Here is a 16,361-nt window from a genome sequence, read left to right as displayed (position 1 = left end):
ACCCCGTTGCTAGGGGTGGTTGACCCCATTGCTAGGGGTGGTTGACCGTGTTGCTAGGGGTGGTTGACCCCATTGCTAGGGGATGGTTGACCCCGTTGCTAGGGGTGGTTGACTCCATTGCTAGGGGTGGTTGACCCTATTGCTAGGGGTGGTTGACCCCATTGCTAGGGGGGGTTGACCCCGTTGCTAGGTGTGATGCTGTCTTCTAAGAGCTGTGATTGGTTGTTAAAACAAACAACAAACCAGTGTGCTCCCAGTAATCAGTGGAGATAAATGAACTGTTGATAGAATTTAGACTGGATTCAGAAATGTTTCAATCATGATGATAAAACTTAAACTTATTAAATGAATTATCCCACAACATCAACATGTTTGAACGTAGCTTATTTACACGCTCATCATTATTCTGATTATATTATTATTATATTTACTCTCCATGCTGGTCGTTTTCATGCTGCATCTATTTCATATTAATTCATTTCATATTAATATTAAATTCAGCGTTTTACTCTGATCTCCTTGTTTAATGAGGTTTAGTTTGGTCAAATGACCAAAACAAAATGGAGGAAAAAAGGTGGAGAAAAGTGAAGTGAACAGAGGAGCAGAGCCTGCTGGTGGAGGAGAAGAGAGGAGTGTTAAAGGTAGATTTGGTTCTGGGATCACGGTGGGAACCAACAGACATTCCCAGTAGATCAATGCGTCGTTCCCTCTGCTTTCAGCACCAGCCTGGAATGTGAGCATCTCTGGTTCCTGCTGCATTCAGAAGTTAGAGAGGAGATAGCAGCACCAGAGAACTTCTCCACAGATGTTGGAGATGATCATTTAGGCTGCTGACATCATCATGAACAATACAGCAGATTCACCTCATTTACATCTTCCTGCTCTGGATATAGAGCTCAGATTATTGGACTGTTGGAGACACTTTCTATTTATGTATATCTATATTTTTCCCAGTTTTTTGCAAGTGTATTTTTTGAAGCATTTTACAGTCTGTAAATATTTAATACAGATATAAGATTAACTTTATCATCCCCCTAGGGGGAAATGAAAAAGTTTTAGCAGCAGGACAGGTTAAAGGTCAACCTCTAGTAAGGTAACATTTGGAAGGATCAATAAATAATAGAAACAATAATACATAACCATAAATAAAATGTGAACAAAATTACTAACAATATAGAACAGAAATATTAAATTTAATTATTTAATTGTATGATTGTTCTAGAAGTTTCTGTTTTCATTGACTCGACTGTTTAGGAGGTGGATCTCTGCACCATGGAGCTGGTAGCGTTTTATTCATTCACTGTTGTTCATTGGAGGAGAAGATCTCTCCTTTCTCTCTGTCTTTCCTCCATCTTCTCTGCTTCAGACACTCTTAGGTTCACTAAAGGTCCTCCTCACTGCTCTGAACATCTCCTCACGTTAGGAGCTCTCTGAAGACCTCAGATGCTTCATGCAAACTTTTATCTTCATGAGGGAAGATGATGCACTAGGAGCTACTTTTAGTCTTTGTGAATACGGGCCCTGGTCTTTATTTATAACCATCAGTTTCAGTGCTATCAAAATACGCAGCTAGTAGAAGTAAACCAAAAAAACTATTTTAATTTGTGTCCTAATCTATTTCTCAGAACATCGGATAATGGGTAGCGTCCTGAAGGTAGATCAGGACTTTGCCGGAAACATGATGGAAAACAAGAGCATTCAGGAAGAGAGGTGGAAGCAGTTGCTGCAACAGCTTTCAGAGCTGTCAGAGGTGGAGCTCTGGAGGGTCCAATGTTGTCTCAGCCAGACCCTCCTTCCTAACTTTCCTCCCATTCCCAGACACTGTCTCCATTGTGCTGACGCCCTCAAAACTGCCATAACCATGATTTTGTGCTACCATGAGGATGGAGCACTTAGTGTGCTGGCTACAGCCCTGAATCTGATGAGCCCAGAACATTCAGCATTCAACCACATCATGAGTCCTACAAGAACCAAATCTGTCCGCACACCAGTGTTTGAGCTGGTCTCCCTACCAGAACTCAAAATGGCTCCAGACTTTGTGAGGACTCTCCGCAGGAGGCTAATCAGCAGGATTCAGAGACCTGACTCGGTTCTTGATGCCCTGCAGTCCAACAGGATCCTGAATCCAGCAAACAGGAAGGCAGTAAACATCTATGCCGTCAATAAGCACAAGAACCGGGCTCTGGTGGACTTGATTCTAATGAAAGGACATGAAGCCCAACAGGCACTCTTGCAGATCCTCAGCCAATCTGAGCCATTCATGCTGGAGGAGCTGAACAATGATCTGATCAGGGAAAAGGTTTGGAGTCAGCCAGTTCAATTAAAATGTCAGATTGATGTCTTCATAGTTAAGCCATGATCTCATCAACTGTCCTGTTTTTGATTTCTAGAGATTCCAAGACTCATCAGACTTGTTGGAAAGTCTGCTCTTAGAAGAACTCAGATGTTTCCAGTGGTTGGTCACAGATGACCTGCTTCCACCGTATAACTGTCTGTTTGACTTGGATGAGCTGAAGAATGCAGATAGTCCGACCACCAAGAAACTTCTGCAGGGAGCGCTTGGATACAAACAGGCAGCAAGAATTACAAAAAAGCTTGTGATGAAGATTGCCCCGGCACTGTATATGTCAGCAGAACCTGTGATCCACTAATGGTTCCCAGTTACTCAGATAGGCCATGCTAGTAGTTTCCTTTCTCTGCCAGTCAATGTGTTGAGGTATCCTAACAGTTTTAAAAATATTTTTCTATATGAGAACATAGACCAATTTGTTAAGGATGTTGATCAGTGATAACTGTGTTGTCGTCTATTCCAGGCACTGACTTAGAGATTTCAGAGGATTCATCGAACATCAGAAAAGATAAAAATGGTCTACTGGTGAGACCCTCTTACTGTGCTGCTCATTGGTTAATAGATTTGGGTGGTTAATACTGACGTGTTTATTCTGCTTAGGCTGCGTTCGGACATGTTTTCGACATGAATAACAGTGTGTTCAGGTAAAACACTCTAACTAAAGGCAATGAAGGGTCCTCATTGTTTGGCGATACTGGTTGTTGTTTAATTTTTTGTGTTGACATCTTTCATAATATATACAGTATTTGACCCCTTAGGCTGAGTTGCAAAACAGCTGGTGCATACAGCTGCCCTTATACTGGGCTTGTGTTGGATGGCTTTTTGTGATGTGCTCTATGAGATGGTTCCTTGGAATTTGGACTTCCTTTCCAGTAAAGGTCTGAGGCCAGCTGGCCCATTGTTCCGCTTCACCCTGCTAACTGGGACCTTTAACAAACTCCACCTGCCACACTGCCAGCTGCTCCAAGGCCAGTAAATGTGACTTGGACTAGAAAAGAAAATTGTTAATCTTGTTTTGGCTACTCTTCATGTTGTTAGGATTAACAATCTAAGAATATTATTTAATATTTAATATTAATATTTTATCAAATAATATTTGGGTCTGTTAAGGGTTGTCCTGTGAATACCAGCCCATTAAGGCGATGGTATTAGGACAAAATAGAAAGGTGTGAGACGAGCTCTGACATTATTGAACAGCATAAACTCTGCACATATATGGAATGAATTCACACAATTTCTTAAAATACAAGAATTTATTAACAAAAATAAGTCAACTCAAAGTCAAACATATTTCAATCAACAAACTCTTTACTTTGCTAAAACAATCCAACTAAACTACCAAGCAGAATGAAAGAATAATGAAGACTAATGGACTATGTACAATATAAACAAGTTGATTAAAGATGATTGAAAATTATGACCAAAAGAGTGATGCAACATTACCATGCAATGTTTATGTTTGAGAACCAAGGATTATCTTGAAGAATCTGGAAATGAAGTTAAGTTAGTCTTGGAACCAACTTAGGCAATAATCAGCAAACGTTTAGACAACCATTCACAATGTAAGATCAGATAAAATATTATTTTAATAAAATAATGTTTTAAATAATGATCTGCTGAATAAAACCAACCTTCTGGATGACTAATTCTCAACGGTGTTCTTAGCTGTTAGCAGTTGAAGCTAACAAAGAAGCTGATAGCTTAGCACCAGAATCAAACACCTTTAAAATACCGTTAATAAAAGGGTTAAAATGTATAAGCGCGGACGGCGTGTTATGATCAATTTTCTGTTTAAAATCACCCTTTAAATAAAGTTTGTCTTAACTTTAAAAACATACAAACACAGAACACAAACCTGAACACGTGCTGAGCAGATAGCCTGCTAGCACCAAGATAGCTGAGTTCAACACAAACAAAACCAAACTTCATAAAATGAAAAACGTTTAGATTATTTCAATCTAAATCACTTCTATGTTTTTATGCCCAAACACTTAACCTCATGAACTGTGGTGAGGAACGTTGTCCAAGCGACGATGAAGTTTGAAGAGAGTATCAGCTACAGCTAACCTCCAGCTGTGGATGAAAGACGGCCGTTAACCACGCTGTACGTTACCGTTACCATGGTGATGGGGTCTCTGCTGTCTTCCTTCCAGACTGGGAGACGCTCCGCTCGGCTTCATAGAGACTGCTTCTCTGTAGGGAACTTCTCTGGGACAGTTTGCTTCTGCAGGCCTCACAGAGAAAGTAAGCAATTCTTACACCTTAATTTCCCCGTTCATGAATGAAAATACCGGATACACAGACTGTATTTCATTCGTACTTAACTTTGCATATGATCGATGATCGTATGACATCTTTGGATCCAGTTGAAGAGTTTATGTCTGTTTGCCAGCAAAGATACATCAGCACGCTTTGATCCCCTCCTATCCCGGTGAAAACCGGCTTGGAAGAGGTCGGCTTGTTGGAGAGGGGGTGCTCTTATTTAGCCAGTGGCATCATGGGAAGTCTGCTGCTACCCCCCTTTCCTCAGTTGCTGGAAGTCAGTTAAATGCAATTTATTTTGAAAGTTCTAGAAATTGTGTACCGGAGTTTTAATGTTGAAATCCATGGCTGGGTCCCAACATGCAGTACCTGGTGGTTTCCCCTGATGAAGCAGTGCAGGACTTGAAACCAGTTTGCCTCCAAAACCTAGCAGACAATGATGCCAATTGTTTCTGTAACAGAAGTGATTCAACATTTTCTCACATTTTTGTGAAAAACAAGATCTTTTGTTTATTGAAACATGACAGTTGTGATGCTGACAAAGTCTGTGAATGTGAATGTCGCCAGGTAACATCAGTTGTCGTCATACTGATAGAAAAAGTTAAAGATGCAGCTTATTTCTGATCAATAATCAAGAAATCATTTTGTTTGCAGATAAAGGTAAAACCTCCCTGTCTGTGGCTCATGTCACTGGGGAGTACTTGGACTTCATACCTGGTCAGGTGACCCACAGTCATGTGATCATCAGAATCAATGGTTTCTTGTGCTTCGGTTTGGTCACATCGGCAGGATCCAGTCAAGCAATTGCTGGCTTGGCACTGCTCTTTTTTTCAGCCCTTCAACTTATCCACCTTTGTGGTGCTGCTGCCCAGGAACGTGTGCCTCACACAGGTAAACTGACCCCAACCCTGGTGGCCTTCAGAGTAAACATGCTCGTTATTAATTTAATTGGTATTGGTGGATACTATTAACGGCTTTTCTCTCATCAGGAATGTTTTATTGGGTCAGCATATGCTTAGAGTTGATGCTGTATAGTTTTTTTTAACGGGACTTACATCTTATCAGAGGAAAAACACGATTTGAAAATACATTTTTGATGAATGAACATGTTTCTTGCAGCAATTTGGATAATAATTGGATAGTTTCTGGTCCGACATTTTAACTGAGCATCTTACTTGATGCTCAGGTCAGGAAGGAATTCAGGCGACGGATTGGAGCTGAATATCTGGAACAAATTCCAGACTGTGAATTAATCCCAAATCAGATGTACAAACTGACCGGAGAACCCGTCACCATCATCCAACCAAAAGTACCGTTTTATCCATACCTACTGTCTCTTCGCTCTGCCTCTACATCTTAGCTCCGGCCCTCTTTACCTTTTCTTACTTGTTATTTCAGATTTCTAAGTTCCTGAACTTCACAGACTACAACAACTTCCTGCCATCGTTTGAGGTCCGAGTGTCACCCGATGTTACCACGGTGACGCTGAAGCTGACACATCATGTGGTGGTGAGCCGTGTGATTGGTTGGTTTTTCAGCTCTGCAGACTGTGAGGTTTGGAGTCGAGTGGTCAAGCTGTCAGGTGACTCTTGAGTCACAATACAGACTAATAAACCATTCACCGTGGGTGGTTCTGGTCAATCATGTTCTGTTGTCTGTAGGGACAGGTCAAAGCTCTGAGTCAGCGAATATGTCTATGCAACTGTTCAGAATCCTGATCCATCTCAAATCTCAAGATCTGAAGACATTTCAGCACCTCCTGACTCTTCGACCCAATCCCATCCCCATCAGTCAGTTGGAGAATGCAGACACCACCAGAACCATACATCTTATGATCCAGCATTATCATCCTGAGAGGGCCAAGGAAGTCGCAGAGGAGACTCTGAGGAGGATGAACCAGAACCAGCTAGCTGAAAAGCTAGAGAGGAGTTAATCAATGGCAAAATAATCCATTTATTTTCCATACCTGCTGTTTTTTACCATACAGGGTCGCGGGTGCCTACCTCCAGTGGTCCATGAGCGAGAGGCGGGGTACACCCTGGATAGGTCACCAGTCCTTCACAGGGGGCAAACTAAGCCATGAAACCTCAAACTGAAGACTAAAACAAATTGATCTGAAATGGATCAAGCCAAACGTAATCAATCTAAATCTAATTAATGAATCCAATCAATCTGAATCCGATCAGATATCTGATGAATAAATGTGAATGTTTTTTTATCATTATTACATGTATTTTTTGTAAATCATTTACTTCCAATAAAATATTTTTTAAGATGTTTTAACTGGTCAGTGAATGCATCATTGCTCTGTTTGATTCCAAACCTCATGAAGTCAAATTTCCGGTCCATTTGCTTAAAGAAGGTGAAGACATGCAGCATATAGCAACGCCTTCCTGCTTCAACTGAAGATGGGTGTCTCAACAAGTAAGACAGGCTAAAGTCAAAGATAAATACCACAAGAATCAACTGGAATTTTTATTTAAACACAGACTTTGGCCATAGCCATTGGCTTACTGACTAAAAACATATAACATGTTAAAAATTGTTCTGAACTCTGCAGCCAAATTTGGATTTATGTTTGCAAATTTGAGCTTTTACCAACAAAATATAAAGAGAAATTGTTAAATATGAAGTTCCTCAGGGTCGATGTCTCGGTCTTGAAGTTCTTACTGTTCATTCGGCCTGAAATGGTTTGTTCTTATTTATACAAACATTCTTACAGGACTGATTTCAAACAACGTCTGAATGGATTGAAAATTGTAAAAAAAAAATCATACTGACCTTTTATAAGAATAAGAATGTAACCAAAAACAGAATCTGAACAGCGATAAATAACATGAGGATGGAAGCTACATTGATAACATTTTTGTGCTGCTTTCTGTGTTTTGACTATGTGGTCATTTGAAAACAAAAACCTCTTTGTTTTTTCCTTTCAGTTCAGACCTCTGTCCACAGGATTTAAATGCATCACCTCCGTTGATTGGACAATCTGCTGCGGAGGGGCTGGACTTTGGAGAGCACTTTGTGGGGTGGATCTGTCATGGTTGTCACACTCTTCCTGTTGGGAGAAAGGCTTGTTGTTATGGTGATGGTGGGTAAGTGGGTGGGTGGGTTTCCGGTAGAAGTCATGGGTATTGGAAGTGTGTTGGTTGTCAGTGTAGAAATAGGTTTGGGTAGTGTAGTCTGGATCTCAGCCCTGCGAGCCAACGCTACCCTCAACTTCTCCCTCATCTGCTCAATTTGTTCCTGCAGCTCCTGCAGCTCTCCAGGCTGAGGTGGGGCCGGTGAGGGAGCAGCTGTAGATACTGGGGGAGAGGTCACTGCAGCAAGGGGAGGGATTGTAGCTGCAGGAGGATTGGCACTGAGTTTGGCAGAGGAAGAGGAGGGGAGTGAGAGCACCATACTGGCCAATGAAGCTGACGGTCCTCCATTCTCACACAAACTGCTGGTTGGGCCTGCCCTTGGCTTTGTAGGCTCATCCACGCCATCTTTAGCCCTGCCTCTCTTTGATTCTGAGACTGCAAGGTGAGCAAGTAGGCGGCGGGTGTTGAGGGTTTCGAGACTGAAGTGAACCCGCTTGAAGTCTCGAGCATCTATAACAACTGGAGAATCCTTACTGGTCTCATTATTCCACTTGGCAGCAGCTCCGGAGGCTGGGGGCCCTGGAGGGCCCCGTGGGCCAGGGGTACCCTGAGCTCTCTGGGTCTTCTCCAGGTTGCAGCTGGACAGAAATGGAAAACAGTGACTGTTTTGGTAATGTTAGTTCTAATTTTTTACTTTATGTCCAGACATCAAGAGAACTTTTTTCTGTATTCATTTGCTGATCCATGAGGTTCTTCTAGCTACCTGAAGCTGAACTTAGTCTGAAGTTTTATGAGTGAGGTGGACATTAAAACTGAGAATGTGAATAAAGTTCTGAAGTACAATATTATAATATTTATAATAATGTTAATAAATATCATCATCATAATGTTATTAAATTTGGCACCATAAATTACAACTGTTGTCCACGGTCATAATCAAATGGATTAAAAAAAATCTAAAGGGAGCAAACCATGAAAGAAAACACAATTCCAACTAAACAGAAAAATTAAACAATTAAACCTGATGTATGTTTGGATGGGTTGTACTGGAATTTTAATTTCCCCTCAGGGATCAATAAAGTATCTTTGAATTGAATTGATTGAATTGAATGGCTTATTGAACATAAGATCTCTCTCTTTAAAGACTTTGCTAGTTAGTGACCTGATTTGTGACAATCAGATTGATTTATTTTACCTCACAGAAACCTGGCTGCAGCAAGAGGATTATGTTACTATAAATGAGTCAACTCCTACTGATTATTTAAATTTTCACATTCCTCGAATTACTGGGCGAGGAGGAGGAGTAGCAACCATCTTTCAGTCCGATTTATTGATTAGTCCCAGACCAATCAATAGCTACAACTCTTTTGAATATTTAATCCTTAGTTTTCCTCATCTAAATTGCAAAGCACTAAAACCACTTCTGTTTGTTGTTTTGTATCGTCCACCAGGTCCTTACTCTCAATTTGTAGATCAGTTTTCAGACCTTTTATCTGATTTAGTGTTAAATACAGATAAAGTTATTATAGTGGGGGATTTTAACATTCATGTAGACGCTGAAAGTGATAGCCTAAATATAGCGTTTAATGCTATCTTAGACTCAATTGGCTTTGATCAAAACATTAACAAACCTACCCACCTTTGTTGTTATGATTTGAGGTTGTTTGGTTTTTGGGTTTTTCTTATATTTCCCTCACAGTTTTTGAATCATGCTTCTGTTTATTATTTTTCTGGTCATGTTTTAATCTTGTTCATGTTTTGTCAAGTTGGGTTTTTGGTTCTGGTCGTGCTTTAGTTTTTGTTTGTATTCAAGAGTCTCTGTTCTTGATCCAGCCACGTTCTGTTCTGTCTTTTAATTATCTTTATCTGGTTCACCTGCTCCAAACTAATCTGTCTCCTAGCTCCACCTGGTTTACTCTCCATATATATTCACTCCTGTTCAGTTGTTCATTGCGGAAACATTATTCAAATATTGCTCTTGTCCTGTAGTCACGCCACGCTTGTCTCGACCAGCCTGGCCAAGTGTGTTTTTTGACTGTTCTGTCTGCCCGTTCGTTGTTTTGTTCCTGCCTCTTTTTAGAATGAGTTTTTGTTTTTTATTAAATTGTTTTTTTCACTTACCATCACGCTGCCTGCTCGTCTGCATTCTGGGGTTCTATCTCGCAAACCGTAACATTTGTCTTCATTCTCTGGACCTTGTGGTGACATATGGCATTGAGTGTAAAGACATAACTATATTTTCTCATAACCCTGTCCTGTCTGACCATTTCTTAATAACCTTTGAGTTTAATTTAACCGAGTTCTCCACACCTGAAAGAAAATTTCATTATAGTAGATCATTATCAGACGATGCTGTAACAACCTTTAAAGAATCTGTTCCACTTTTAATTTCCTCATTATCACAGAAAAACACAGTGGAGGGCAATAATTATGTTTCTGCCCCTTCACAAATTGATTATTTTGTTCATAGTGTTTCTTCATCATTGCGTGATGCATTAGACAATGCAGCCCCCTTGAAAAAGAAGGTAATTATTAATAGGAGGCTAGCTCCTTGGTTTAATTCAGAGCTGCGTACTTTAAAGCACAATGTTAGAAAATTGGAGAGAAAATGGTGCTCTACACACCTAGAGGATTCCTACTTAATCTGGAAAAATAGCCTACTGTTGTATAAAAAGACACTTCACCAAGCTAGAACAGCTTATTTCTCATCATTAATAGAAGAGAACAAGAATAATCCTAGGTTTCTCTTTAGTACAGTTGCTAAACTTACACAGAGTCATAGCTCTGTTGAGCCATCCATTCCCTTAGCTCTTAGCAGCCATGACTTTATGGGATTCTTCTTAAATAAAATTTATTCTATTAAAAAGAAAATCTTTGACATACTCCTGAAGATAATTACTTCATCCTCAGCAAGTGAGACCACATTGGAAATAACTGTAGAACCTGATTTGTGTTTGGACTGTTCTGATCCTGTGGAGCTTCCTGAGTTATCAGAAATATTAGCTTCATCTAAACCTTCAACTTATATGTTAGACCCAATCCCAACCAAATTATTTAAGGAAGTGTTCCCTCTGATTACCAGCCCCATTTTAGATATGATTAATCTATCTTCAGTAAATGGATCAGAACCACAGGCTTTTAAGTTAGCTGTAATTAAACCTTTACTTAAGAAACCTTCGCTTGATCGAGATGACAATAAATTACAGACCTATATCCAATCTTCCATTCTTATCTAAAATTCTTGAGAAAATAGTTGCTAATCAAATGTGTGAACATTTATACAGCAATGACCTGTTTGAAGAGTTTCAGTCAGGTTTCAGAGCTCATCATAGCACTGAAACAGCTCTGCTGAAAGTCACTAATGATATTCTTATGGCCTCAGATAATGGACTTGTGTCTGTTCTGGTTCTGTTAGATCTCAGTGCTGCATTTGATCCAGTCGACCATAATATTCTCTTAGAAAGGCTGGAATATGCTGTAGGGATCAGGGGAACAGCGCTAGGCTGGTTTAAATCTTATCTGTCTGACAGATTCCAGTTTGTTCATGTAAAAGATAAATCATCTTTAAACTCCAGGGTTAATTGTGGAGTACCACAGGGTTCAGTACTTGGGCCAATTCTCTTTACTATATATATGCTTCCAGTAGTTTCAGGCCCCGGTTTGTGCATCAGTCACTGCTTAGTCATTCAATTAATGTGGATGACATTAAATTGACCTCCGGTAATAAAGTAAAAAACCTTGGTGTTATTTTTGACCAGGACATGTCATTTAAAACCCATATTAAACAGGTTTCTAAGATTCTCTTTACTATATATATGCTTCCAATAGGTCAAATTATCAGGCAGCATAGGATACATTTTCAATGTTACGCTGATGATACTCAGCTTTACTTATCCATAAATCCTGATGAGCCCAACCAGTTAGATAGACTACAAGCATGTCTTGAAGACATAAAAACTTGGATGACTTTAAATTTTTTGCTTCTAAATTCAGACAAGACAGAAGTTGTTGTCTTTGGACCGGAGTCTTTAAAAAAGAAACTGCTTAGTCAATCACTTAACCTGGATAGCATTAAATTGACCTCTGATAATAAAGTAAAAAACCTTGGTGTTATTTTTGACTAGGACATGTCATTTAAATCCCATATTAAACAGGTTTCTAGGATTTCCTTCTTTCATCTCCGGAACATTGCCAAAATTAGAAATATCCTGTCCAGGAGTGACGCTGAAAAACTAGTCCATGCATTTGTTACTTCAAGGCTGGACTATTGTAATTCTTTACTATCAGGATGTCCACAAAATGCAGTTAAAAACCTTCAGCTGATTCAAAATGCTGCAGCAAGAGTTCTGATGAAAATTAAAAAGAGAGATCATATTTCTCCTATTTTAGCTTCCCTTCATTGGCTTCCTGTTAAATCCAGAATAGAATTTAAAATTCTCCTCCTCACATATAAAGCCCTTAATGATCTAGCTCCATCATACATCAGAGATCTGATTGGTCCATATGTTCCTAACAGAGCACTTTGTTCTCAGACTGCAGGTTTACTGGTGGTTCCTAGAGTCTCTAGAAGTAGAATGGGAGGCAGATCCTTTAGTTATCAGGCTCCTCTCCTGTGGAACCAGCTCCCAGTTTTAGTTCGTGAGGCAGACACCCTGTCTACTTTTAAGGCTAGGCTTAAAACTTTCCTTTTTGATAAAGCTTATAGTTAGAGTGGCTTAGGTTATCAGGGAGGGAGCCTTCCTCCCTCCCTGTTGGTTGGAGTAAGGGGGAGTCAGGTTTAGCCTAAACCGGCTCAGTTATGGTTGAAGTGCAAACACACCCTCCATTTCTGCTACCTGTATGACCCCTTCTCTTTTCCAATGGTTATAATCAGTCTGACAGAGAGAGGTATCCCAATCCTTGTGCTTTTTAGTATAACAATGACCATCAGTGGGGTTTGGTTTTGTTTGTGTTGAGAAAACTCAGCTACTCAAGCAGGCTATCTGCTCAGCTAATGTAAACAGACATTTTAGCTTGAGGGTAGTTATTTGCTCTGTGTTGTGTTTTAAAGTTAAGACAAACTATATTTAAAGGGTGGTTTTAAACACAGATCGGCCATAACGTGCAATCGACGCTCATGCATTTTAATCCTTTAATTAATGGTGTTATAAAGGTACATGTTTGACTTTAAGGAAGCTACAGGCTTTCCTTAGTTAGCTGAAACAACTGACAGCTAAGGCTAGGCACGTTACTCAGGTGATGGCTAGTTAAGATTCGAGAAAGATTATTAGCTTCCAATCTAGGAAATAATATTTCCCTAAATATTATTTTACTGAATAATTTATCCAGAAGGTTGTTTTTTATTCAGCAAATCATTCTTTAAAACAATATTTTATTGTTATAAGTTATTTATAAGACTAACATAACCTCATTTCTTTGAGATGAATTATGTTTGTTAATAAATTCTTGTATTTTAGAGAATTGTGTGAATTTATTCCATGTGTGTGCAGAGTGTTGCTGTCAGTAATGTCAGAGTAATGTCACTTCACCAATTTCACTGTTCTCCTGATACCACCGCCGTAATGACTGGTATTCACTGGACCACACTTAACAGACCTCATTATTGTTTAATAAAACATTAAATAATATAATCATAATAATAATTACAACACTACTGTTTTTATTCTGGGACCATCAGAATTTTTTAACTGGACCTGGTATTAGGAACACTAGTTTAAAATGAGAAGGGTGACCGGAGGGTGTGTTCCAACTACAGGGGGATCACACTCCTCAGCTTCCCTGGTAAGGCCTACGCCAGGGTATTGGAGAGGAGAGTCCGACCGATAGTCGAACCTCGGCTTCAGGAGGAGCAGTGTGGTTCTCGTCCCGGCCGTGGAACACTGGACCAGCTCTATACCCTCTACAGGGTGCTCGAGGGTTCATGGGAGTTTGTCCAACCAGTTCACATGTGTTTTGTGGACCTGGAGAAGGCATTCAACTGTGTCCCTCGTGATGCCCTGTGGGGGGTGCTCCAGGAGTATGGAATCGGGGGCCCTTTACTAGGGGCCATCCGGTCTCTGTACAAGCGGAGCAGGAGTCTGGTCTGCATTGCCGGCACTAAGTCGGACCTGTTCCCAGTGCATGTTGGACTCCGGCAGGGCTGCCCTTTGTCACCGGTCCGGTTCATAACTTTTATGGACAGGATTTCTAGACGCAGCCAAGGGCCAGAGGGGGTCTGGTTTGGGGACCAGAGGATTTCGTCTCTTCTTTTTGCAGATGACGTGGTCCTGCTGGCCCCCTCTAGCCAAGACCTACAGCATGCGCTGTGGCGGTTCGCAGCCGAGTGTGAAGCGGCTGGGATGAAGATCAGCTCCTCCAAGTCCGAGGCCATGGTACTCGACCGGAAAAGGTGGCTTGTCCTCTTCAGGTTGGAGGGGAGTTCCTGCCTCAAGTGGAGGAGTTCAAGTATCTCAGGGTCTTGTTCACGAGTGAGGGGAGAATGGAGCGGGAGATCGACAGACGGATCGGTGCGGCTGCTGCAGTAATGGGGGCGCTGTGCCGGTCCGTTGTGGTGAAGAGAGAGCTGAGCCGAAAAGCAAAGCTCTTGATTTACCGGTCGGTCTACGTTCCTACCTTCACCTATGGCCATGAACTTTGGGTCATGATAGAAAGAACGAGATCCCGGATACAAGCGGCTGAAATGAGCTTCCTCCGTAGGGTGGCCGGGCACTCCCTTAGAGATAGGTTGAGGAGCTCGGCCATCCAGGAGGAGCTCGGAGTAGAGCTGCTGCTCCTCCACATCGAGAGGAGCCAGTTGAGGTGGCTTGGGCATCTATACCGGATGCCTCCTGGACGCCTTCCTCGGGAGGTGTTCCAGGCACGTCCCACCGGGAAGAGGTCCAGGACACGGCCCAGGACACGCTGGAGGGACTATGTCTCTCGGTTGGCCTGGGAACGCCTTGGGCTCCCCCCGGAGGAGCTGGAGGAGGTGTCTGGGAAGAGGGACGTCTGGGTGTCTCTGTTGAGACTGCTGCCCCCGTGACCCGGTTCCGGATAAAGCGGAAGACGACGAGTACGAGTAGTTTAAAATGACACAATGTATGTCCATGAATTACCCAACTGAGCTTTTGTGACACAAAGCAACATGTGCTCTTTGCACCTCTGGTTTAAAGAGATTCATCCTAAGGATGGTGGGTACTATCAGAATCAGCAACTAGGCTGGGTTGAACCCAGTCTTCTCTCTTTAGCCCGACTAACCTTTTCTCTCTCTCAGCTCGCTGCCTTTTCACATCCTCATACGTCATGTTGAGAGCTCGGTGGATTTTCTGTTAGACAGAAACATCAGACTCAGTTCTCTGATCAAAAACACAAGGTTCTGGCCTGAGTCATGTTGATATGAGAACATAGAGCTGGAGAACATGCAGGGAACAGACAAACTCACCTGTGAGGTGTGGAGCCAGTATTTCAGGTTTTGTCGGCGGCGGATGTGCGGCAGGATAAGTCGATAAAATCCATGTTCACCTGCAAGGGTCAGCAGAGCTCCGCCCACTCCGACACACAGTAACACAAAGAGTCCTGAGAAGTGACTGATGCCCATCTGCAGAGTCTGACACAGAGAGAAGTGTGTGTAGTTCCTGAGTCAGCCTGCAGGGACAGTGTTGCATTCATACTGACTGCTTTCACATGTTCACTGTACTGGTCATGAGTGTCTCACTCTGATGCATATTTCTTTTCACATCACACTAGGACGCTCAGGAGACAGACAAGAGTCAGTGTATCATATTGGCCTGCAGGGGGCAGTAACAGTTCATGGTCGCCTCCACTGGGGAACTTCAACACAGACACTGAACGCATCACATAGAATGGTTGACATACATGTGGAACCATACACACATATGTCAAAAAATAAACAGGCATGATATTTATTCTCTCCATTCAGCTTTCTACATACACTACGATATCTATCACTGGAAAAGACCAGATGATGATGCCGAGCTTTGTCAGTTTCTGATAGGTTAATCCATAACATTTTAGTTAAATGGAGGCCCACCTGTGGATGTATTTTAAGGCAACACCTCAAACACTCTGCTTCCTTGGGTGAAATCCTGAGAAAAACTAAAGTCAGCTAAGATATCAGGAAAATAATTGTGGACCTCTACAAGGCTGGTTACTCTTAGTGAAAACCTGCAGGCTTAGGGTTAAAGATGAGGGTTAACTTGTCTTTTGGTAGTTTTATTAAATTCTACTAAGTTTAATCCATGTAACACTTCCTTCATGTGTGGTTCTGTAAAGCACAGAAAACAGTTCACCAATATGTATATTAGTCACATAATCTGTGCAGAAGTATTTAATTCAACTTTAATAAACCTGAGAAATAGTGCAAAACCAATAAATAGAAAACTAAATCCTAGAGGGCAAAGAAGACTTTAATATCATAAACAAAGGAGATATTAAACATGAGCACAAAATACACAAAATAGGCAAATCTACATGAACCTACCATCGACCTCCTTCCACATTTCTCATGCAAACATGCAAAATCATATGATGAAGTAGCTAAATACAACTTAACTTAGGTATTAGTAATTATAATCCAACAAATAATATGAAACTTTTAAATGCTATTTAGTTAAAGTTAGCTGCACACACACACAAAGCTTTCCTGATTAGCTTAAACAACTTAAAAA

The 16,361-nt window shown here is 41.2% G+C and overlaps 2 protein-coding genes across 2 annotated transcripts in view; one reads left to right on the top strand and one right to left on the bottom strand.

The window, feature by feature from the left end:
• Positions 1–1,324: 1,324 nt before the first annotated feature.
• Positions 1,325–3,511, top strand: LOC124873760. The gene is made up of 2 exons (XM_047374699.1): positions 1,325–2,299; positions 2,391–3,511. The coding sequence occupies exons 1-2, from the start codon at positions 1,637–1,639 to the stop codon at positions 2,649–2,651; spliced, it is 924 nt and encodes a 307-aa protein (XP_047230655.1). The 5' UTR covers positions 1,325–1,636; the 3' UTR covers positions 2,652–3,511.
• Positions 3,512–7,074: 3,563 nt separating this feature from the next.
• grin3bb (glutamate receptor, ionotropic, N-methyl-D-aspartate 3Bb) overlaps positions 7,075–16,361 on the bottom strand; it is a 111,231-nt gene continuing 101,944 nt past the window's right edge. Inside the window, exons 7-9 of the mRNA XM_047374696.1 lie at positions 15,116–15,280; positions 14,932–14,999; positions 7,075–8,333 (exon numbers count right to left, since the gene is read on the bottom strand). Of these exons, the coding sequence (XP_047230652.1) occupies positions 7,580–8,333; positions 14,932–14,999; positions 15,116–15,280 (987 nt within the window). The 3' untranslated portion in view covers positions 7,075–7,579. The remainder of the gene's footprint in view (positions 8,334–14,931; positions 15,000–15,115; positions 15,281–16,361) is intronic.

This window comes from Girardinichthys multiradiatus, chromosome 9 (genome assembly GCF_021462225.1).
Source record: "Girardinichthys multiradiatus isolate DD_20200921_A chromosome 9, DD_fGirMul_XY1, whole genome shotgun sequence".
NCBI classification, from domain to species: domain Eukaryota; kingdom Metazoa; phylum Chordata; class Actinopteri; order Cyprinodontiformes; family Goodeidae; genus Girardinichthys; species Girardinichthys multiradiatus.
Note: the sequence above shows the minus strand (reverse complement) of the source record. Positions and strands in the feature narration are given on the sequence as shown.

Excerpts from the sequence above, each read along its gene's own strand:
- LOC124873760 (XM_047374699.1), top strand. The coding sequence starts at position 1,637 with ATGGGTAGCGTCCTGAAGGTAGATCAGGACTTTGCCGGAAACATGATG. Across the intron at positions 2,300-2,390 it reads ATGATCTGATCAGGGAAAAG|AGATTCCAAGACTCATCAGA; the intron begins GTTTGGAGTCAG and ends TTTGATTTCTAG.